Below are 25,667 nucleotides of genomic sequence, written 5' to 3' on the forward strand. Positions count from 1 at the left end.
GACAAAGTCTCGCCGTCCTTGCTTCCAAGAAGCGCTCTTGCTGTACTTCTTCCAAGATAGATTTATTTGTTCTTCTGGCAGTCCATGCTATATTCGGTACTTTTTACCAACACCATAATTCAAATGTATCAATTCTTCTTCAGGTCTTTCTTATTCATTGTCCAGCTTTCTCATGCATATGAGGTGATTGAAAATATCATGATTTCGGTAAAGCATACCTTAGTCCTCAAGGTGATATTGTTGCTTTTCAACACTTTAAGAGGTCCTTTGCAGCAGATTTGCCCAATGCAGTACTTCATTTGATTTCTTGACTGCTGTGTCCATGGGCGTTGATTGTGGACCCAAGTAAAATGAAATCCTTGACAACTTCAATCTTTTCCCCGTTTATCATAATTTTGCTTATTGGTCCAGTTGTGAGAATTTTTGTCTTCTTAATGTTGAGGTGTAATCCATACTGAAGGCTGTGGTCTTTGATCTTCATCTAAGTGCCTCAAGTCCTCTTCACTTCCAGCATGCAATGTTGTCATCTACATGTCACAGGTTGTTAATGAATCTTCTTTCAATCCCTATGCCCTATTCTTCTTCACAGAGTCCAGGTTTTCAGATTATTTGCTCAGCAAACAGACTGAATAAGTATGGTGAAAGGATACAACCCTGAAGCACACCTTTCCTGACTTAAAACCACAGGTATAAGGGTTAGGATTTACAGCACATATTTTGGGGGGACACAATTCAATCTATAACACCAGCATTCACAGAACATGACTCAGTTCCTTCCCTGTCAAGAATCTCTTCATATATATCTGAGTCCACAGCAAATTCCATATTTAAAAAAAAAAATTCATGGCACTTACTGTCTTTAACATACATTTGACAACATACCAAGGACTTTGCTATGGTAATTTTTACTCAGAATTCCATTAGATTTTGTGGTTAGATTTCAAGTTAGAAGTATGTAAGTTCCAGAAGAGCAGGAATTTTGTCTCTTTTATTCACTGCTATATCTCTAGTGGGAGCCCTGGTGGTGCAGTGGTTAAGAGCTATGGTTGCTAACCAAAAAAACATTGGCAGTTTGAATCCACCAGCCGCTCCTTGGAAACCCTATGGACAGTTCTACTTTGTCCTATAGGGTCACTATGAGTCAGAATTGACTCGATGGCAATAGGGTTTTTTATATCTCTAGTGCCTAGAACTATTCCTGACATGCAAACATTGTTAAATCAACAAATACTCCTTTTTTTTAATTTCTCACAATATCTAGTTGAGAGTTCCCCATGTAGGAAGAAACCAAAAACCAAACCTGTTTGCCGTTGAGTCAATTTCAACTCATAGTGACCCTATAGGACAGGGTAGAACTGCCCCATAGGGTTTCCAAGCAGCGGCTGGTAGATTTGAACTGCCAACCTTTTGGTTAGCAGCTGAGCTGTTAACCACTGCGCCACCAGGGCTCCCCAAATAGGAAGTACTTGACAATTGTTTACTAATTGCTTATTTAATTTCCTGGCTTCCTAAATACAGATACGTGAATAAGGACTCTAAGAAGGCATGAGAAAAGGGAGTGAGTTTCTTTAAGAACAAGAACAAATGCATCTCTTAAAACGACTTCCAAAAAACCTCTGTAATCCACAATCTATGTATAAATTATTATTTTTCTATTTCTTATACCCATTTTGAAGAAAATATCTAGATAACAGCTATAACATATCAGTCTGTAATTATTGAGAAGCATTTTGTCATCTCTCGTAGCTACCTTCTCCTGGTCTAGGAGATTCTCAGTGCAGGGACTCCGAGTCCAAAGGATGCACGCCTTGGTGGTCTGAGGTCCTTTTCGGGGAAGATTCATGTCAAGGCCCTTCCTCCAGAGCCAACACAGACAGCAAGGCTTTTCCAGGAGTCGGGGCCCTGAATCTGGATTTCTAGCCTCCTACGCTGTATCTGTCAGTTTGTCGTACCTGTGGGGGCTTGTGTGTTGCTGTGATGCTGGAAGCTATGCCACTGGTATTCACACACCAGCAGGGTCACCCAAGGAGGACAAGTTTCAGCTGAGCGTCCAGACTAAGACACACTAGGAAGAAGGACCTGGCAGTCTACTTCTGAAAAGCATTAGCCACTGAAAACCTTATGAATAGCAGCAGAACATTGTCTGATATAGTGCCAGAAGATGAGCACTCCAGGTTGGGAAGCGCTCAAAAGACCACTGGGGAAGAGCCGCCTCCTCAAAGTAGAGTCGACCTTAATGACTCGGACGGAGCAAGCTTTCGGAACCTTCATTTGCTGATGTGGCACAACCCAAAATGAGAACAAAGAACTGCAAACATCCATTAATAATCGGGACCTGGAATGTAGGATGTATGACTCTAGGAAAATTGGAAATCATCAAAAATGAAATGGAACACATAAACATTGATATTCTACGCATTAGTGAGCTGAAATGGACTGGTATTGACCGTTTCGAATCAGACAATCATACAGTCTACTATGCCAGGAATGACAACTTGAAGAGGAATGGTGTTGCATTCATCATCAAAAAGAACATTTCAGAATCTATCCTGAATTACAACGCTGTCAGTGATAGGACAATATCCACACGCCTACAAGGAAGACCAGTTAATACGACTATTATATTCAAATTTATGCACCAACCACTAAGGCCAAAGATGAAGAAACAGAAGATTTTTATCAGCTTCTGCACTCTGAAATTGATTGAACATGCAATCAAGATGCACTGATACTTACTGTTAATTGGAATGCAAAAGTTGGAAACAAAGAAGGATCAGTAGTTGAAAAATATGGCCTTGGTGACAGAAACAATACCGGAGATCGAATGATAGAATTTTGCAAGTCCAACGACTTCTTCATTGCAGATACCTTCTTTCACCAATATAAATGGCGACTATACACAGGGACCTTGTCAGATGGAATACACAGGAATCAAATCGACTACATCTGTGGAAACAGACAATGGAAAACTCAATAGCATCAGTCAGAAAAAGGCCAGGGGCCGACTGTGGAACAGACCTCACTTGCTCATATGCAAGTTCAAGTTGAAGCTGAAGAAAATTAAAACAAGTCCACAAGAGCCAAAATACAACCTTGAGTATATCCCACCTGAATTTAGAGACCATCTCAAAAATAGATTTCACTCGTTGGAAACTAACGACTGAAGACCAGACGACTTGTGGAATGACATCAAGGACACCATACGTGAAGAAAGAAAAAGGTCATTGAAAAGACAGGAAAGAAAGCATAGACCGAGACGGGTGTCAGAGGAGACTCTGAAACTTGTTCTCCAACGTCGAATAAAAAAAGTAAAAGAAAGAAACGATGAAGTAAAAGAATTAAACAGAAGATTTCAAAGGGTAGCTAGAGAAGACAAAACAAAGTATTATAATGACATGGGCAAAGAGCTGGGGATAGAAAACCACGCTTGGTATTTCTCAAGCCGAAAGAACTGAAGAAAAAATTTAAGCCTCGAGTTGCAATAGCAAAGGATTCTATGGGGAAAATATCAAACGATGCAGGAAGCATCAAAAGAAGATGGAAGGAATACACAGAATCATTATACCAAAAAAGAATCCATCACAGTTTGACCATTTCAAGAGGTAGCATATGATCAGGAACCGATGGTACTGAAGGAAGAAGTCCAAGCTGCACTGAAGGCATTGGCAAAAAACAAGGCTCCAGGAACTGATGGAATATCAATCGAGTTGTTTCAACAAACAGATGCAGCACTGGAGGTGCTCACTCATCTACGCCAAGAAATATGGAAGACAGCTACCTGGCAAAATGAACGGGAGAGATCCATATTTATGCCTATTCCCAAGAAAGGTGATCCAACTGAATGTGGATATTATACAACAATATCATTAATTTCACACGTAAGCAAAATTTTGCTGAAGATCATTCAAAAGCAGCTGCAGCAGTATATCGACAAGGAACTGCCAGAAATTCAGGCCAGATTCAGAAGAGGACGTGGAATGAGAGATATCGTTGCTGAAGTTAGATGGATCCTGGCTGAAAGCAGAGAATACCAGAAAGATGTTTACCTGTATTTTATTGACTATGCAAAGGCATTCGACTGTGTGGATCATAACAAATTATGGATAATATTGCAAAGAATGGGAATTCCAGAACACTTAATTGTGCTCATAGGGAACCTATACATAGATCAAGAGGCAGTTGTTTGGACAGAACAAGGGGATAGTGAGTGGTTTAAAGTCAGGAAAGGTGTGCGTCAGGGTTCTCTCCTTTCACCGTACCTGCTGAATTTGTATGCTGAGGAAATAATCCGAGAAGCTGGACTATATGAAGAAGAACAGGGCATCAGGATTGGAGGTAGACTCATTAACAACCTGCATTTTTCAGATGACACAGCCTTGCTTGCTGAAAGTGAAGAGGACTTAAAGCACTTACTGATGAAGATCAAAAACTACAGCCTTCAGTATGGATTATACCTCAACATAAAAAAAATCCTCACAACTGGACCAATAAGCAACATCATGATAAATGGAGAAAAGATTGAAGTTGTCGAGGATTTCATTTTACTTGAATCCATAATCAACATCCATGACAGCAGCAGTCAAGAAATCAAAGGACGCAACCCAACGGGAAAATCTGCTGCAAAGGACTTCTTTATAGTGTTGAAAACCAAGATGTCACCTTGAAGACTAAGGTGCACCTGACCCAAGCCATGGTATTTGCAATCATATCATATGCATGTGAAACCTTGACAATGAATAAGGAAGACTATAGAAGAACTGACACCTTACAATTGTGGTGTTGGTGAAGAATATTGACTATACCATGGACTGCCAAAACAATGAACAAATCTTTCTTGGAGGAAGTATAACCAGAATGCTCCTTAGAAGCAAAGATGGTGAAACTGCATCTTACATACTTTGGACATGTTGTCAGGAGGAATCAGTCCCCGGAGAAGGACATCATGCTTGGCAAAATACAGGGTCAGCAGAAAAGAGGAAGATGTTCAATGAGATGGATTGACACAGTGGCTGCAACAATGGGCTCAAGCATAAGAACAATTGTCAGGATGGTGCTAGACCAGGCAATGTTTTGTTCTGTGGTACCTAGGCTCGCTCCCCCACATGTCTTTTGGTTTGTTGTACTGTGGGGGCTTGTGTGTTGCTGTTTTGCTGGAAGCTACGCCACCAATATTCAGATACCAGCAGGGTCACCCATGGAGGACAGGTTTCAGCTGAGCTTCCAGACTAAGACAGACTAGGAAGCTAGGAAGAAGGACCCGGCAGTCTACTTCTGAAAAGCATTAGCCACTGAAAACCTTATGAATAGCAGTGGAATATTGCCTGACATAGTGCTGGAAGACAAGCCCCCCCCCCCAGGTTGGAAGGTACTCAAAACATGACTGGGGAAGAGCTGCCTCCTCAAAGTAGAGTCGACCTTAACGACATGGATGGAGTAAAGCTTTCGGGACCTTCATTTGCTGATGTGGTACGACTCAAAATGAGAAGAAAGAGCTGCAAACATCCATTAATAATGGGAACCTAGAATGTATAAAGTATGATCCAGGAAAATTGGAAATCATCAAAAATGAAATGGAATGCATAAACATCGATATCCTAGGCATTAGCGGGCTGAAATGGACTGGTATTGGCCATGTTGAATTGGACAATCATATAGTCTACCATGCTGGGAATGACAACTCGAAGAGGAATGGTGTTGCATTTATCGTCAGAAAGAACTTTTCAAGATCTATCCTGAAGTGCAACGCTATCAGAGATAGGATAATGTCCATACGCCTACAAGAAAGACCAGTTAATACGACTATTATTCAAATTTACGCACCAACCACTAGGGCCAAAGATGAAGAAATAGAAGATTTTTATCAGCTGCGACAGTCTGAAATTGATTGAACATGCAATCAAGATGCATTGATAATTACTGGCGATTGGTATGCAAAAGTTGGAAACAAAGAAGAAGGATCAGTAGTTGGAAAATATGGCCTTGGTGACAGAAACAATGCCGGAGATGGAATGATAGAATTTTGCAAGACCAACGACTTCTTCACTGCAAATATCTTCTTTTACCAACATAAACGGCAACTATACACATGGACCTCGCCAGATGGAACACACAGAAATCAAATTGACTACATCTGTGGAAAGAGATGATGGAAAAGCTCGATATCATCAGTCAGGACAAGGCCAGGGGCTGACTGTGGAACAGACCATCAATTGCTCACATTCAAGTTGAAGCTGAAACTGAAGAAAATCAGAGCAAGTCCACGAGAGCCAAAATATGATCTTGAGTATATCCCACCTGAATTTAGAGACCATCTGAAGAGTAGCTTTGATGCATTGAACACTAGTGACCAAAGACCAGACCAGTTGTGGAATGACATCAAGGACAGCATACATGAAGAAAGCAAGAGGTCACTGAAAAGACAGGAAAGAAAGAAAAGACCAAGATGGATGTCAGAGGAGACTCTGAAACTTGCTCTTGAGCGTCGAGCAGCTAAAGCAAAAGGAAGAATTAATGAAGTAAAAGAACTGAACAGGAGATTTCAAAGGGCCGCTCGAGAAGACAAAGTAAAGTATTATAATGACGTGTGCAAAGAGCTGGAGATGGAAAACCAAAAGGGAAGAACACACTCAGCGTTTCTCAAGCTGAAATAACTGATGAAAAAATTCAAGCCTTGAGTTGCAATAGTGAAGGATTTCATGGGGAAAATATTAAATGACGCAGGAAGCATCAAAAGAAGATGGAAGAAGTACACAGAGTCATTGTACCAAAAAGAATTAGTTGACATTCAAACATTTCAAGAGGTGGCATATGATCAGGAACCGATGGTACTGAAGGAAGAAGTCCAAGCTGCTCTGAAGGCATTGGTGAAAAACAAGGCCTCAGGAATTGATGGAATATCAATTGAGATGTTTCAACAAACAGATGCTGCGCTGGAAGTGCCCATTCGTTTATGCCAAGAAATATGGAAGACAGCTTCCTAGCCAACTGACTGGAAGAGATCCATATTTAGGCCTATTCTCAAGAAAGGTGATCCAACTGAATGTGGAATTATAGAACAATATCATTAATACCACACGCAAGCAAAATTTTGCTGAAGATCATTCAAAAATGGCTGCAGCAGTATATCGACAGGGAAATGCCAGAAATTCAGGCCGGTTTCACAGGACGTGGAACGAGGGATATCATTGCTGATGTCAGATGGATCCTGGCTGAAAGCAGAGAACACCAGAAGGATGTTTACCTGTGTTTTATTGACTATGCAAAGGCATTTGACTGTGTGGATCATAACAAACTATGGATAACACTGCGAAGAATGGGAATTCCAGAACACTTAATTGTGCTCATGAGGAACCTTTACATAGATCAAGAGGCAGTTCTTGGGACAGAACAAGGGGATACTGATTGGTTTAAAGTCAGGAAAGGTGTGCATCCGGGTTATATTTTTTCACCATACCTATTCAATCTGTATGCTGAGCAAATAGTATGAGAAGCTGGACTATATGAAGAAGAACAGGGCATCAGGATTGTAGGAAGACTTATTAACAAACTGCATTTTTCAGATGACACAACCTTGCTTGCTGAAAGTGAAGAGGACTTGAAGCACTTACTAGTGAAGATCAAAGACCACAGCCTTCAGTATGGATTACACCTCAACATAAAGAAAACAAAAATCCTCACAACTGGACCAATGAGCAACATCATGATAAACGGAGAAAAGATTGAAGTTGTCAAGGATTTCATTTTACTTGGATCCAGAATCAACAGCCATGGAAACAGCAGTCAAGAAATCAAAAGATGCATTTCATTGGGCAAATCTGCTGCAAAGGAGCTCTTCAAAGTGTTGAAGAGCAAAGATGTCACCCTGAAAACTAAGGTGCGCCTGACCCAAGCCATGGTATTTTCAATCACATCATATGCATGTGAAAGCTGGACAATGAATACAGGAGACCAGAGAAGAGTTGATGCTTTGAATTGTGGTGTTGGCAAAGAATATTAAATATACCATGGACTGCCAAAGAACGAACAAATCTGTCTCAGAAGAAGTACAACCAAAACGCTCCTTAGATGCAAGGATGGCGAGACTGGGTCTTACATACTTTGGAGATGTTGTCAGGAGGAATCAGTCCCTGGAGAAGGACATCATGCGTGGCAGAGTACAGGGTCAGTGGAAAAGAGGAAGACCCTCAACGAGGCGGATTGACACAGTGGCTGCAACAATGGACTCAAGCATAACAACGATTGTGAGAATGGCGTAGGACCGGGCAGTGTTTCGTTCTGTTGTGCATAGGGTCGCTATGAGTCGGAACTGGCTCGAGGGCACCTAACAACAACAACGACAACCTAGGCACACTATGAGTTGGAAATGACCTGAGGGCACCGAACAATAACATCAACATAGCTACCTAGGAATATACTCCGAGAGCTCAATTTGTCTGTCAGAAGCATAACAAGGAATCTTCTATGAGGTTAGAACAGTGCGGCACATAGAAGAGCTCTTCTCATGGTCCTTTTTAAATGTTAGTTCCACTGACTAGTGGATGAAACCCAGTCTGCCTCTGGAATCTGTGACTTTCTGCCCCTTCTTTGATGTCTTACATGCAGAATTATTATTGTAGCAAATATAAAGCATGTTAATAATTATCTTTTATTAAGACCCTAAACACAACCAGAATGCTCCTTAGAAGCAAGGATGGCAAGACTTCAGCTTTCCTTACTTTGGACACGTCATCAGGAAAGGCCAATTGCTAGAAAAAGGTATCATAGTCGGTAAAACAGAGTCAATGAAGAAGAGGGAAACCCTCAGTTAGGTGGATAGCCACAATAGCCATAATAATGGATTCAAACATAACGATAATCATGAAAGTGGTGCAGGACCTGGCAACATTTTGTTCTGTTATACATAAGACCACCATTAATCAGAGTTGACTGACAGCAACTAACCACAATAAAGCTATACCCATTATTTCATTCAATCCACATCACCACCTTTTAAAATAACATTTCTGTCCCTTTTACAGACAGGGAAATAGAAGCTCAGGAAGGCTAAGTTACTTAGCCAAAATCACACTGGTGGTGCACAATGGAGCCATGATTTGAGTACCCAGAGATCTAGTTCCAAGCCTATACTCCTTCTACTTCTACTATACCACACTGCATTTTTCATGATACCAAACAAAGTAGCTAAATGTATCCAAACCCTCACATATAATGTCACCCTTTAAGCCCTAAAGATTAAAAGCAAAAGGCTTCCTTCCCAGGTCTGGTTAGTGTTCCTGCTTAAGGCCCTTGGATGGCAAAAGTACTGCCTTCAGTTCCTTATACGTAATATTGTAACACTCGGCGTTAAAAAATTATCCATCTCTGTGGTAAGAGAATAATTTTTGCCTAATTTCCATCTCTGTGGTAAAAGAATACCTTTTTCCTAATTTCTATCACAGAAGTGAGGATGGCAAGACCCTGTCTCACATACTTTGGACATGTTATCAGGAGGGATCAGTCCCTGAAGAAGGACATCATGGTTGGCAGAGTGTCAACTAAAAGGAGGAAGACCCTCAACTAGATGGATTGACACAGTGGCTGCAACAATGGGCTTAAGCGTAACAATGATTGTGAGGATGGTGCAGCATCGGGCAGTGTTTGGTTCTGTTGTACACAGGGTTGCTATGAGTTGGAAACAAATGGACAGCACCTAACAACAACAAAACTTAAATCTCTAACATTTCTTTTGCTTACATGATACATTATATGTTACCCATTACATTCAAACCAAAATGGTTCTGGAAGCAAAATTACAGTGTTTTGATTCTCTGAGTAAGGAAATTATCCTTAGATTCATTGCTAAGACCAGTTGCTTAGCCTACTTACAGAAAATGGTAACTTCAAATTTATAAATCATTTCTTTAGCATTCCTAACTTGTTCCTCATTGGTTGATAATCCTAAAAGGACTTTTCAATCTCTGAAAGCTTCAGTGTAATGGCTCGTGAGCAACACCATAGAGGCTGAAGATATTTACGGATGTTCCACAGGAACTATAGATGGAGCAACTTTCTTTGGGGATAACGTTGTTAGCTGATCTTTCTAGGCTTAGCAAGGAAAATACTAAGAAAGAATAGTTTAGTATCTTTCATATATACTGATTTCTGTAGAAATATCAATATGGTTAATCTCTTTGAGAAATTAATCTTGTTATCTCATAAAACTTTGCATCACTGAAAACAGGAAAATAATTCTAAGTAACTCCTAAGATATTCATCACTGGATTAGATGTTTTGCTTGACCAAGTCTGAGCAGCATTAATGTTCTGTAATGTCTTTAGTAAAAGGAATCTACCTGCCCAAAAGTAATTGGAAAGAAATGTTTCTTATTTTTTTATTCATCTCATGTTGGATTTACTCAGTTGATTATTAAAAGAACCTGTTGATCACTTTATAGGGAATCATTACACTTCAAGTAATTGCTATAAAATAAAAATCTTTGTAAAAATTACTCAAGATGCTTACCAATTTTATCTTTGGTATGAATTTATGTGAAAGTTTTTATTTCTTCCCAAGGGTCTTTTCAGAAATGTATAATTATTTTCATATACTATACACTATACAAAACAATAAATTGGAATCAACTTGATGGCAAGTTTTTTTTTTTTTTTTAATACAAGACAAAGAATATTACATATCCCTTCCAACTGAGAAAATTATCTGAAATTCACTGTGGTAGATGAGAGGTAATTCTAGTTTTTTTTTTTTATATAACAAGACACACTTTGTAATGTATTTTGTAATTATTATTATCGTTTTTAGTTTATATAATATAAATATACCATTTATATAACATAATCATTATATAAATCATTATTATATAACATAACATGACAGTAGGTATTATGTAAATCACAATAATAATTGTGGTTTTACATGTCATTGCCTATTATTATAAAATGATTTATAATACTTAATATTATATTAAAATTATTGTATAATTATAACTAATATTATAATAGAATATTTATTATACCTTACTATTACATAGCATTTTTTTTTTTAGTAATACTAAATAATTATTAAGAGACACATTAAATAATAATAAACCCATTCTAGATTTTAAAATGGTTTATTTATAAATCACATATAACTCTATCGATGACAGTGTTTTTAAAGAGAGGAAGTACCCTAGGGGAAGACATGAATTGAGGAACAAATCAATAATGCTAATAATATAATCTAAAGTGCAGTGCTACTAGATGATCCTTCATCTCCCTCAATCATCTTTCTCAATCATAAAGAAACCAATCTCTTTCATTGCTCTTGATTCATAAAAACTACCATGTTTTTTGGTTTATCATGCTCTATCAGTGTATTCAAATAAATCTAGTCCATGTTAAGAAAAATGTATTTGTTTTGTTGGGCCTTGTTTCGGAAGCTTCATAAATATGTACGTTTTTTTCCCTAGATAACCAAGGAAATTATCTTTACAAATGCATGGACAGTGGTCACTATCACCTTTAAAATGCCATTCGTTCTTATTTTTCTCAGTTGAGCAGTGTATTAATTATTTTAGTTCACCGTCAATATTGACCTTACCTAAAGCATTTGCATGTTAAAAGATGTTTGCTTCTGAATAGATCAAGGGTCACTTTGCCTTTTATCACAAATAAAAGATTCTCTTCCCTAGGAAATAGAAAGGATTAGTAAACATAAGGTACAAAACGTTGTACAGTTACCATTTTTGGCTAAGAACTCACATGTTATCGTTGATGTTGCGTGCCCACTCCTCTCTTCTGCGCACCTCCCTGGCTTCCTTTAGCTCATGGATTGGTTCTGCCACCCGCAGGGTTGGCTCCAAAGGCTTGTAGCGTTGTTGCAGTACTTCACTGATATCACGGAAGGGCCCCTGATGGGTACAGGATAAGGTAAACATCTTATTATGGGGCATTTTTCACATGTTATCTATAACCAATGGTGGTGAATATCTACAAAGTATAGTGAGTTTACTAAATTAATTTTTGAAAAGTAATTTGTTCTTCTCTGAGTTAGGAAGTATACAACAGAAGAACAACACATATCTTCAAGAAAGGTTCTCTCAAGTAAAAGGGTTTACATTAAACACGTTTTAAATCAAACAAAAATTTTCCCGAATTATATTAAAAGGATTTTCATGCTAACTGGGAAGCTTGTAGCTATATATCGCTTTGTTTTCTAGTTCAAAGAAGCACATTCCTTCCAATAAAAAAAAAAAAAAAAAAACTCTCCTTTTTTAAGTAAAACTATTAAAAGAAAATTCTGAGCATAGCTTCCAAAAAGCCCTCTTATAAATAGGAATAGGGGAACATCTTTTTTTTAATTAAATTAAAGCTTTTAGGTGAATGGCAAACTACATATTTTAATTGGTGGGCCCTAAAATCTAGAAGAGTCACATTCTTGATTATTTTAATTGTTCTTTATTTAAAATTCTAAACTCCATTGTTTAATAACTCTAATATTAATAAAAAAAATAGTAACCACTTAATGACACAAACACATAGCAGAGGAAATTCCATAGTTGGACCATGTCGTAACTTACAGGATATCCTGCTTTTAAGTTACTATTTACACTTACTGATGCTAGTCACTAGAATCCAGTGTGTTACGGATTCAATCACATCATCACAAATATATGTCAACTTGTCTAGGCTATGATTCCGAGTATTGTGTGGTTGTCTTCTATTTTGTGATCTGATTATCCTCCATTTTGTGCTGTGTTGTAAATCCTAGCCTCTATGCCTGTGGTTATGGTCCCGTTTGGGAGTGAGCTGTCTGTTGTGGTAATGAGGCAGGATTAGGTCACTTTAATGAGGACTAGAGTGGGATGTAACACCCTTACTCAGGTCACAGCCCTGATCCACTGTGAGGAGACTTTCCCTGGAGTGTGGCCTGCATCACCTTTTATCTTACAAGAGATAAAAGGAAAGAGAAGCGAGCATAAAGGGAGGGACCTACTACTACTAAGAAAGAAAAGCCAAGAGTGGAGCGTGTCCTTTGGACCTGGGGTCCCTTTGCTGAGAACCTCCTAGACCCAGGGAAAGATTGATGCCAAGACACATGGAGATTTCCAAGGAAAGCCAGGCCCACAGATGTTGAAAGAGATAAGGACCTTCCCCCAGATCCTCAGAGAAAGCCTTCCCCTAGAGCTGGTGCCCTGAATTTGGACTTCTAGCCTCCTGAAAGTAAGAGAATGTTTCTATTTGTTAGTCATCTGCCTGTGGTATTTCTGTTATAGCAGCAGTAGATAACTAAGACACACCAGTTGTATAATTAGTATCATAGTAAGCACAATAGAAATCAGAGGCTACTCAAGATTTTGCTGTGCCATTAATTACATATTGTTTTCCTTCTTTCACCATTATTATTGTACTGGGAGAGAAGTGATATAAATGAACAAAGATTTCTAATCATATTCCTTCTTCTTAAAGGTCTCTTTTTTAAAATCGGTTATCACTAACAAGACACAGCTGGAGTCACTGCAAGCATTGAGTGAAGACTGTAGGCCTAATAAAAAGAAATGATTCACGCCTCATTTATGTTCACTTATGTTTTACATTAATAGAAACCAATAATAGGAACCAGTTACCATAAAAGTCATGGACCGTAAATAACACAAATGGCAAATAAGTATCATCTAGTACTTTTCACAGCTGGACAGGAGGATGGCTATATCTGAAAGTAGGTAATGGGTTTTTATTGGAACTTTACTTTTTTTAAAGATACAGTAATGTGATTCAAATTCTGCTATTAGAAATATTAAGAAATCAAATAGCGATTTTTGAAAAATAGATTCTTATTCTTTCACTTAGACAAGTTCTGTGGTTTAAAATATTGAAGTTTTGTTGTGTAACTAGGGACAAATTCCTGTTCTATGCCTCTTTCCTCATATGTAAAAAGAGAACAGTAATTATCTCCAAAAATTGCTCTCAAGATATGTGAAATAACGTGACGTTATACTTGGAACATAGTAAACATCTAAAAATGGTGGCCATTGCTTTGTTATTATTATTTGTATTGTTATTATCAGTTTCAATAACTTGTAGAAGGTTTTGAACAATAACAGCATCAAAGAAATAAATGAATGGCCTCCCATGCTATGACTTTGGAGGGGCCAGCATTCACATGGAGCAATGGTCTTCCTGGTGGCCAAGCTCTGCCTTGTAACCTCTGCTGCTGTATTGATATGCCACATAACCCATTTGCGGGATTACTCCACTTCTTGTTCTAGAACTTCATAGTTTCAGTAAGACTACGAGATGAAACAGAAGGAGCCCTACTTAAGCAGCAATTTAGAATGAAAACAGGCTGTCTTCCTTTTGGGTTCACTACGATCTTTGTGACCCCAACTCTTCCACAGTCATGCCCCTCTTCCTATGCCTTTCAGTGCCTGGTCCATGCATCTATATCTTAGACTACTAGTGTCTTGCCTTTGATCTAAATGATCTACCTCCCTGAATAGCAAACTTGAAACCTGCTATCAAGCTTCTATTATGCCAAAGTTCATGTTGATTTGTACTTCTACTGCTAGCCTGCCTTTTAGATCTCAGGTTATCACTTCTCTCAAGCATACTTGCAGTGATATAGGATCACAGATTTGGGACATAACTTCAGATCTGCTTAGTATATTCATTTCCAAATATTAACCCATAGAATGCCAAGACCATCAGGACTCAGCCTGAACCTATAGGTCTTCTTCGTCACTTAGCTATGGTTTTCCAGTGTTTGGCTTTCCTTGCCTCCACCCAAGCCCTAGTTATAAGAGTCAAATATATTTATGTTTTTCTATATTTTTAATAACCCATCTTATTTTATAGTCATCTTGTATTTTTTAAACTTTTCCCAAACTTTAAGTAATAATGAAGTTATTTTGTTTTTAACTTGCTACAATTATCTCACACATTTAAGAAATTCACTGGCAAGTACAGACTGACTGGTTAGAGCATAAAATTATCATTTAAATCATAATGCGTTTAATTTCCATTCTGTGAAAAAGGATAAAAAGGAAGGAGGGAGGGAAGGAATGAGGTAAAGGAAGAAAAGAGACAAAAAGGTGGAAAGAAAATCTGGGAGAAGGAAGAATGGGAAGGAAAGAAGAAAAAGAGAAAGAAGGAAAGAAATGCAGGGAGAATATTGGGAACAGAGAGGAGGTGGACCATGGGCTGGGGAAAGAAGGAAGAAGGGAAAGAAAGAGGAAAAAGAGATGAAAGAAAGGAAAATAAAAAGATACTAGCAGAGATCATTATCTTGTGGTATTTTAGGCAAAGGTAATTCATGAGTACATACGTATATACACACATACATACACACAAGCACACATACAAGATCTTCCACATACGTATATATATTCCATAAATAAACCTATTTCTATATATATGCACACAAACACATCTTTTTATAAATACATATCTTTCCATATATACATATATCTTCCGTAGCCAAACCACTGCCCTTGAGTCAATTGCAACTCGTAGAGGCTCCATAGCATTTCCAGGGCTTCAAGTCTCTGTGGGAGCGGACTGCCACATCTTTCTCCCGCAGAGCCACTGGTGGTTTCGAACCACTGACCTTTTGGTTAGCATCGATCACCTTAACCACCATACCGCCATATATGACTTCCATATGGATATACAAATACATACCATTTACACTTGTATCTTTTTCATATACATATACTTGATCTATATATACCTTCTGTGTATCTATATATGCATTCCATATATACTAAATACATATACACACATATGTATATACATATACACAGGGATAGAATGGATAGAAGAAATAAAAATGGTTTTACTGAGAAAAGCATAGTCATAGAGATGAAGTGTGAAGGGAAACAAGTATAAAAAGTCATATCATAAAAGCAAAACATTAAAGTTAATGTCAAATATCAATATTATAAAACCCATAAAATAATTTTTTAACAGTTAATGTTGTGAATATTGTACAGTGTGATAGTTTGGTTCAGACAACCTCCATGCTGTTTCCAGCTCAGAAGTATTTTATATATTCTGACCTTATTCATACCATATAATTTTCACATTTGCTAAGAAGTTGCATGCAAAATTACTACATGAATTCCATATAGAACCAATAGCTATCACAATGAATACAGCATGAAGTATAGATTATTAAATATTCATACACACAATGTTATAGCTAAGGAGCCCTGGTGGCACAGTGGTTAAGCGCTCAGCTGCTAACCAAAAGTCAGTGGTTTGAACCCACCAGAGTTCCACGGGAGAAAGATGTGGCGCAGACTGCCTCTGTAAAGATTACAGCCTTGGAAACCCTATGAGGCAGTCCTACTCTGTCCTATTGGGTCGCTATAAGTTGAAATTGACTTGACCACAACAGTTTTTTTTTTTTTTTTTAAATGTTGTATCTGACACCTTGCCAATCATTGCACATACAATACGCATACAGTGGGGATACTAGGGTTATTATTTTCTTCATACAATAACTACTTCATTGAATTGCACACACTGGTGATGTTATACAGAGCCATGACTTGCATGAATGTAAATAGTAATGTGCATAATACAAAATGGTAAAAATTCAATTACTGGCACAACTCATATTATAAAAAGAATAATGCAACCATATTCTAAACATATATGCCAAAATGAACTGAAACTTTTTCTATTATCAGCTATATCTCATTTGCCCCTTGTTCAACTCTAGGCTGCTTCCCTGTCCTTTTCAAAACGAGGAAGGATTGTTGGCTTCTATCTCTTATTTGAGTAGATTAGTTTAAAGGTAATTAAAAATACTGACATAGATTTTTTTTTTAGGAAATGAATGAGGGATGAGGAAAAAGAAAGTAGTTCAGGGGACAAACCGACTTCATAGATTTTCAATCAATTCTTATAGTTCCTTCTACAATATAGTATAAACCTTCAGTTAATAACATTGACTATAAGTTAGTTGTTTTGAGAGAGCAAAAGAAAAAAAAATTCACAAATAAAGGTAATTAAAGGCCCAGTTATAGACACTGGAAACACAACATATCACAAATAATTCCAGGAAAGTAGGAAAATGTTCTATAGCATAGAATGCCGGCTTGTCTGACTACAAGGTTGATTCAACGACTGGAGGTGTGAAAGGCAGCTCATGAAGCTCCCAGTGCAAATGCTTAATGCGCTTGGCTGCTAACCAAGAGGATGGAGGCTCAAGCCCACCCAGGGGTGCCTCAGAAGAAAGGTCTGCCAATTTACTTCAAAAAAACTAGCCATCCAAAACCCTATGGAGCACAATTCTTCTCCAAAACACGTGGGGTGACCATGAGTAGACGTCTACTTGATGGCAACTGATATTTTTTAAAGATATAAAAGCATGGATCATTCGATGAGAGGTTAAGTTCAATAAATTCAGTAATAAATACATAAAGATTTTTCCAGCAACACCAGGTTATAATAAGTACTGCTATAACAATATTTATACATTAAAAAGTCTAGATCTAGCCAATAATCCATGTTTTAACTCCATATTCAATACACCAAAATTCAGTATTAATGAAGCCTTTGAATACTTCTTTAGTATATATTTGTTGTCTAAAATTAGATTCTGTAAAAATAGTTTTTTGTTGTACAGACAAAACAAAACAATTACAAAAAAAAAAAAAAAATAGCAAGAACACAATCACGGCCAGAATTCTTATATAGTACTAATGAGTACCTGACATTGCTTCCTACCAATGGGTGGCAGGATTTCAGCCCGAGGAAAAGAACGGGTGCTCGTACAAGCTAGCCAGTTGCCAAGGTTTATGGAGCCCTTCTGCTTAACTTCAGGGCTTTGGTGGGTCAAAGGCTTTGCCTTCTGTAACCGCAACTCCCATGGGTCAGGCTCTTTTCTGAATGGTGAATTGTATACACCTGGAATCTGAAGAAGAAAAAAGCAATTCTGATTTTCATCTTGAATTTTCATATGAAATAAAAGATAAAGCTGGACCATGACATTTTGCACATGTTTAAGGAATATTTTTAAACTACAAATCTGGTTCTTGACTAGGGGTGGACTTCATATTCATTAAGGAGATTTTAGCAAATATTCATACTTTGACTTCACTCCAGAACAACAACTTCAGGATCTTTCAGGGTGGACGACTAAACATGTTAAGAACTATAGTTTCTGCCACATAGGGCATATTTTATTTTATCTTTATTTATTTATTTATATTTTTATTGTGCTTTAAGTGAAAGTTTACAAATCAAGTCAGTCTCTCATACAAAACCTTATATACACCTTGCTATTTTTATATACTACTAATTGCTCTCCGCCTAATGAGACAGCACACTCCTTCTCTCCACCCTGTGTTTCCATGTCCATTCAGCCAGCTTCTGCGCCCCTCTTGGCCTTCGCATCCCCCCTACAGACAGGAGCTGCCCACATAGTCTCATGTGTCTACTTGATCCAAGAAGCTTACTCCTCACCAGTACCATTTTCTGTCTTATAGTCCAGTCCAATCCCTGTCTGAAGAACTGGCTTTGGGAATGGTTCCTATCTTGGGCTAGCAGAAGGTCTGGGGACCATGGCCTCCAGGGTTCCTCTAGCCTCAGTCAGACCATTACAGGGCATATTTTATATAATTGTATTTAAGAAAAAAATAACTGAAGGACCTTAATCCATCCATTTTGTACTTTACCCATATATTATGTGTATTTAACAGTATCAATAAGTCATATATGCACTCACACAAACTCAAATACAGAACCAGTTTTGGGTACAAGCTTGACTGATAGTTTGAATGATTATTCATTACATATCCTAATGTCAGCAATTTTAAGCTCTGTACTTTAAAATTATAATCAAAGTGGTATCATATATATACTATATTATGTATTATTCAAAATATCATAACACATTTACTGAGTTGTGGTCATGTGGTTAGCTGGTATACTTCTGCAGCCTCACATTGCCCTTGCTGCGCTATCATTGACCTTGAAACACATTGCATCAAAATAAAGTCAAGACTTACATAGCACAGTCCCTGCCACACAATGGAGCTTCAAAAGATTTACATATGATCAATGCTAAATTCAAATTTATCAGTTGTCCATTTTCTGAAAATACAAGGTGTTTGAGTACACAAACTGCACAGAACCGAGTTTTGCTGTTCTGTTCATATACACAGATACATACTCATGAGGCAAATGTCACATTTTAAATGACAGCATGACCTGTAGACACTCTGGACTAATGTTAATGTACCCATCAAACCTATCTGTCCTTTCTAAAATCGTGCATTTTCTCTTATGCTGCCATCTTATCCATAAACATTTCTGGTTGCTTTATTTACCTCAAGGAATTGGAAGTTCCAAGGTATTAAAATTAACTAGGATCGTTGTCTTTGAAAAACTATTCTAGGAAACTTTATATTTTCAGTCTAACACTTGAATAAAGTGTCACCTCTATCTTATAACCTACCCAGACTGGATTTGGTTTCCTGCCCCTAATACTTCCTTGATAGCTTCAGGATACATCTATCACAGTACCCTTCACACTGTTTCATAGTTATCTCTGTGTGTTCTGGTCTCACCAAGCAAGTAGTTGAAATAGTGGGACTCTGTTTTATGAGTTTTGCGTCTAGGCCTAACAGAGTGCCTGGCACACAGTAGACACTCGATAAATGAAAGCTAAATGCTTACCTAGAACAATGCACAGTTCAGAAAGGCCTTTGAGAATCTCCATCTTACTCTTCAAAAGTCACATAAATATCTTTGTAAAAAGTTTGAGATTTATTTCAAAATCTTATTGACCGCTTTCAAACAACTTTATAGATTACTGTATTTTTACACAAATAACGTGCACCTTCTACATTTGTTCGCCAACTGCACCCTCCCCCTGTGAGGTATTTTCATAAGTCAATTTTTTTTTTACATGTTGCTGTAAAAAAAAAAAAAAATTAGTATAGCATGCTTATGAAAATACCTTGCAAGGGGAGGGCGCCTTTGGCAAACAAAGGTAGAAGGTGTACATTATTTGCATAAAAATATAGAAAAAAAATATGGTATACCCTTTTCATCTTTCTTAACATATCAGTTTCAATTTGCTTTTAAATACAAGCTTCTAGAACTAAATTGTTATTGACCCAGTCAAACCACCTCCAACTCAACTTTTTCTATGTTATAATTAGGAACTGAATTTTATTAGATATAAGTAAGTTAATTTAAACACTTTTACTTATTTAAAAAATATTTTTGAACTGGCTCTTCTTTGAGATTTCCCATTTAATTGATATAAGAAAAAAAAATCACTGTACTGAAAACTTGAAGACAGTTGTAAAAAACATTTTTAATGTTATGTTAATATTCTCTCACTCTCTCTCTAAATATGGAACAGGCTGGATATATACATAGATAATATAACTGAATATTAACAAGAGAAAATATATATTAACAAGAGAATATATATATTTATAGTAGCTTTCAGAAGATAGTAATTTTTAAGTGTATGGTAATTTTTAAGATGATTTTTAATGTAATTTCTTAAGAGAAGCATGTATCAATTATAAGTAAAAACAATAAGTGTTACATTAAAAAAGTTACCAAAAACACTGAAAACAATAATGTTACATTAAAAACAATAAGTATTACACTATAATTCTGACATAAAATACAACTAAGTCTACATAGTCTATGAAAGAAATATAAGACGATACGAATATGATCAATGATGATTTAATTAAACTGATGCCTATTAGTTTATTACTAAAATTTCTAGATTACAGATTAAAATGGTGAAATATATACAATTTAACTAGATTATCATTTATCATCTAAAATACCTATCTACCTGAACGACTGCTAGCAGCTATTAGTTTTACTCCATTAGAAGTCTTCTTTGATCTCTTCCACATTTGCATGCACATGTATACATAGGCTAGATGGGAAATGCAAATACATCAGTAGACATGATAGCTTTCTTAAATTATATTTGGCAACCTATATGGAGACCTCCTCATGTGTATTCTCTTTGCAATTTAAATCAAATATGGATAGAAAATATATTTTAATTGAATTTAAAATGTACCATTTGAAGTCTTCAAGGGGTCAGCATTTTAGAAATTAATTTAATATATTTGATAACTTACACCAATGAAAACAGTCCAGCCCTCCCTCAATCCCTACAGCAAGAAGATACCGTATTTATTTATATTGACTCAGTATTCATTTAATTATTATCTAGGTAAATAAAATAAGGTTAACTTACTATTGTCACAATTACCACATTCCGTAATTAGTAAACCACGTAAGAATAATGGTTTGTTGTTACTTTTAAAAATATTAGTATGTGTATGTGCCACAAAAGACAAAGTTAACCCTAGGGGACTATGACAGATTTTTCAGTTTTCACATTTTTCACAACTTAGAAGGGCTACTGCCAGGCTAGCTTTCTGGGACTTCATTTTCAGCAATAATTTTCTAGAGTGACCAACACTATGGGGAAATCTGTGCTAAGTGTTTAAAAAAAAAAAAAAAAACTACAACTGAATTATTTGCAGTGCTGTCATGCCATCATCCAACTCAATAAGACCCAAGAAATCTCAGGAGAGGACTCTGCTAATAGCTTCTTACTGAGCTCCTTGCATCAGCCTGGGCTCTGACTGGTGGCCCAGTGGTGAATATGGCAAATGAGGTGTGAAAGCACTGATTTTTTTAAAGGCTATGATCTGACTCGTCAAAAAGGAAAAAAAAAAAAAGCAATGAGTTATATAATAGATAGATATTTTTCTTGAATTCCTCCCTTCAGACTCTCCATCATAGGAACTTAAGCATGACCTAGAATATTAATTACGTCGGGTTGAGCAGCGAGCAAATGTACATTTATCACCCAGTCACCCTTAGCATTACATTAATATTTTGAACCTTTCCATATTTCTAACAATCTATCAGTTGGCTTTTTTTTTCTCGTACTTAAGTACGCTATGAAAAGGTACCTTAAAAATGCAATTGATTTGGAAGCAAATGGATACACTTCTTGTATTTAGAATGTCTATTGTTTTATCTCATGCAGGATTTTTTTTTACGGTCATTTTCCACTCACACGCTGACCTTTATTTTGTAATTGCCTGGGGGGAAGCTATAGTCTCATTTTTTTTCTTCTTTGTTATGGAGGCTTACTCCTCACACAAATTTCTGTAAAATATGATGAATTTGAAACAAAATTGCCTGCACCTGTAATTCCCAACTCACAGTTGCTAATGTTTCAAATCCGTATTTCACCACCTGAGAAATAATACTGTCTCACGATTTCAAAGTAACTGCTTCTTGCAGTAACAACGAACAACTAAGAAGCCAGGGTAAGTGGGAGAATTCAAGTTTTACTTCTGCAAATGACAGTTATGCAACAAACTAAAGTCTATTGTTGCTACAAAAAGGAACACTACTAAAAACTTTCTTATCCCTTGATTCAAAATTTGTGAATACTGCGAGAAATAAATGGTTCTAAGTGGAGGGCTATGTAAAACATGCTTGGCTTCTAAGTTGAAATCAGAAATGCTTTTAAAAAAGAAGACACTAAGGAAGTACAGAAGAGCGGTGAAGACCTCTAATAACCAGAGAAGGAAAAGTGGGACAGAGAAGTGTGGATGAACTACTTGCCAAGGTAATGACTGCTGAAGCAACACTGGCCAAGGCACTTCATCGTAATTATCAGGACACACTAGTGCCAGGGGATTGATAAAAATCCCACTCAGCAAATAATTGCCCTGCTGTTAGGAGATATTCAGTGTTAACACGCTGTCACAGGCCAGCGTTTAGTAAGATATTCTGCATTCAATTACTCTCGCTGAGAACTCAGAGGAAACATGGTCATTTCTCAGCCACTGCAGTAAGGTTCCAGGCATTTCAGAAAATGGGGTCGTGTTAACCCTCAGATACGGCACCTCAGAAGGAATAAAAATTTCATGGATACAGTAGGGAGTCACAAAGGATATATTTGGTGTAGAATTTGTCTACAGAAAGCAAGGTTGTTTTTTTTTTTTTTTTAAAACTATTACTACAAATGATTTTTCTCTTTTACTTCAGTTAAGAAATAGAACTTTTTAAATGCTTTGAGTCAAGTAACTAAGTGGGGTCATATTAAATATAGATGCTAAAAATATCTATATATATATATAGATATAGATAGATAGATAGATACATGCTAGAAGGTCTAAAAAGTGGTTTTCAGGGGCCATTTGCAGCTGTTTCAGGATCTCCAGCCCTGAAGATCACCATCAAGGGGACCATTTGAGCCAGTATCACCAGTTGTTTGCAGGCGTGTTGTGCGACCATTGTTACTGAATCCCTTAAAAAAAAAAAAGAATAACAGCGTTTGGAGAAGAATCTGAGAGCTCCTCAGAGGTAGGCAGTGCAAGGGGCAAGTAGGTCTACTGGAAAATTCACTCTAGAGGATTCCCCACATAGGGTTATGGAACAATTGCTCCAGAATGTCTTCATTCTAGAACATACTCAGTGTTTCCTCTCCTATTTCACATATCAAAGAAAAGGTATACTTTGATTTTTTTCTTACATGACAGAAAAGAAACATTTCAAAGGAATATTCTCTTTGATGTAGCTGGTTTCATTAGATTAACAGAAATGTATATTTTTACAAATTATTTTGATAGCATCACCATTATTATCATACATTAAAATATTCTCATGAAATGTTGCTTAAAATGAAGAAATGTAAATCAGATGTTAATGTATACATAGCAATTCAATTCAATAAATACTAAGCATTTCCTTACTTTGAAGCACTTTGCTAGATTTAAGGAGGGCTCAGAGATGAATAAAAAGTGATCACTCGAGGGCGGGGCCAAGATGGCGGACTAGGTAGACGCTACCTCTGATCCCTCTTGCAACAAAGACTCGGAAAAACAAGTGAATCGATCACATACATAACAATCTACGAACTCTGAACAACAAACACAGATTTAGAGACGGAGAAGGAACAAATACGGGGAAGCAGCGATTGTTTTCAGAGCCTGGAGCCAGCGTCCCAGTCAGGTAACCTTTGGCGCCCGATTTAGGGCAGAGCCCAGGGGAGCAGAGGGCACAAACAAGGGGCCCAGCCCTACCCCCCGAACTCACTCCGGGAGGGGGCCCAGCTGGTTCGCGCGGGTGGCGTGGCGATGCAGCTGGTGGGAAAAGTCCCTGGGAGGCAGTGACTGATCTTGGAGCGGGGACAACAGTGTCCCAGCCGAGGAGCCGTCCCACCGGGATTTTGACTGGGCGCAGGCACGGTACAAGCACGGAGAGCTGCTCCACTGCCCTGAACTAACCCCGGAGGGGGCCCAGCCAGTTCACAGGGGCGGCGCGGCGATGGCTGGCGGGACGAGAAGTCCCCGGGAGGCAGCGACTGATTTTGGAGCCGGGAGTAAAGCGTCCCAGCAGGGGAACCTTCACGCTAGGATTTAGACTGGCAGTGGGTACCTTCAGAGGGCCAGACCCCCGGGGGCAATCTCCACACAGCCAGCACACATAGGCGACACGCCTCCTGGGAATCTCAGTTATAACAGTCATTCCAAGCAAGACAAGCAACTCTGGCTATATTCTGAGGTGCTACTCTCCTATCTCTCTGATCCCTCCCCCACCCTTCCCAGGCGGCTTCATTAACATTGGAATTGCCTGAGCCAGAGGGAGAATGGCTCCGGCTCCGGCTCCGGCTCTGGCTCCACGGCGGCTTTGCTTTCCCCACCTTTTTTTTTTCTTTTGGTCTTTTCCTAAGCCACTCTTTCGGCCTGAGAGAAGGAACAACAACAAAAAAAAAAAAACCCAGGGACCAAAAATCCACCCCTAATTGGACTAAAAACACAGAACCAGCTACAGCCAAGCATATATAATCCAAATCTCAGACTTTCATCCTTACAGGGAACAAGGTGGCGGTTATAACCCAAAGGCAATTCTGATAGGGATCTGACTGCATTTTTTTTTTAGCGGATTTTCTGGAAAAACTAGTTTCCCAGTGATGGCTCGGAGACAGCAGTGTATATCAAACCACATAAAGAAGCAGACCATGACAGCTTCTCCAACCCCCCAAACAAAAGAATCAAAATCTTTCCCAAACGAAGATACAATCCTGGAATTATCAGATACAGAATATAAAAAACTAATTTACAGAATGCTTCAAGACATCACAAATGAAATAACGCAAACTGCAGAAAAAGCCAAGGAACACACTGATAAAACTGTTGAAGAACTCAAAAAGATTATTCAAGAACATAGTGGAAAAATTAATAAGTTGCAAGAATCCATAGAGAGACAGCATGTAGAAATCCAAAAGATTAACAATAAAATTACAGAATGAGACAACACAATAGGATGTCAGAGGAGCAGACTCGAGCAATTAGAATGCAGACTGGGACATCTGGAGGACCAGGGAATCAACATCAACATAGCTGAAAAAAAATCAGATAAAAGAATTAAAAAAAATGAAGAAACCCTAAGAATCATGTGGGACTCTATCAAGAAGGATAACCTGCAGGTGATTGGAGTCCCAGAACAGGGAGGGGGGACAGAAAACACAGAGAAAATAGTTGAAGAACTCCTGACACAAAACTTCCCTGACATCGTGAAAGACGAAAGGATATCTATCCAGGATGCTCATGGAACCCCATTTAAGACTGATCCAAAAAGAAAAACACCAAGACATATTATCATCAA

General features: G+C 37.8%; 1 protein-coding gene across 1 annotated transcript in view; it reads right to left on the reverse strand.

Moving 5' to 3' along the window:
• The window catches only part of SPATA17 (spermatogenesis associated 17), a 250,689-nt gene that overhangs the window by 86,127 nt on the left and 138,895 nt on the right, over positions 1-25,667 (reverse strand). Inside the window, exons 6-7 of the mRNA XM_064276902.1 lie at positions 17,695-17,898; positions 11,739-11,887 (exon numbers count right to left, since the gene is read on the reverse strand). Of these exons, the coding sequence (XP_064132972.1) occupies positions 11,739-11,887; positions 17,695-17,898 (353 nt within the window). The remainder of the gene's footprint in view (positions 1-11,738; positions 11,888-17,694; positions 17,899-25,667) is intronic.

This window comes from Loxodonta africana, chromosome 25, assembly GCF_030014295.1.
Source record: "Loxodonta africana isolate mLoxAfr1 chromosome 25, mLoxAfr1.hap2, whole genome shotgun sequence".
Classification (NCBI taxonomy): Eukaryota; Metazoa; Chordata; class Mammalia; order Proboscidea; family Elephantidae; genus Loxodonta; species Loxodonta africana.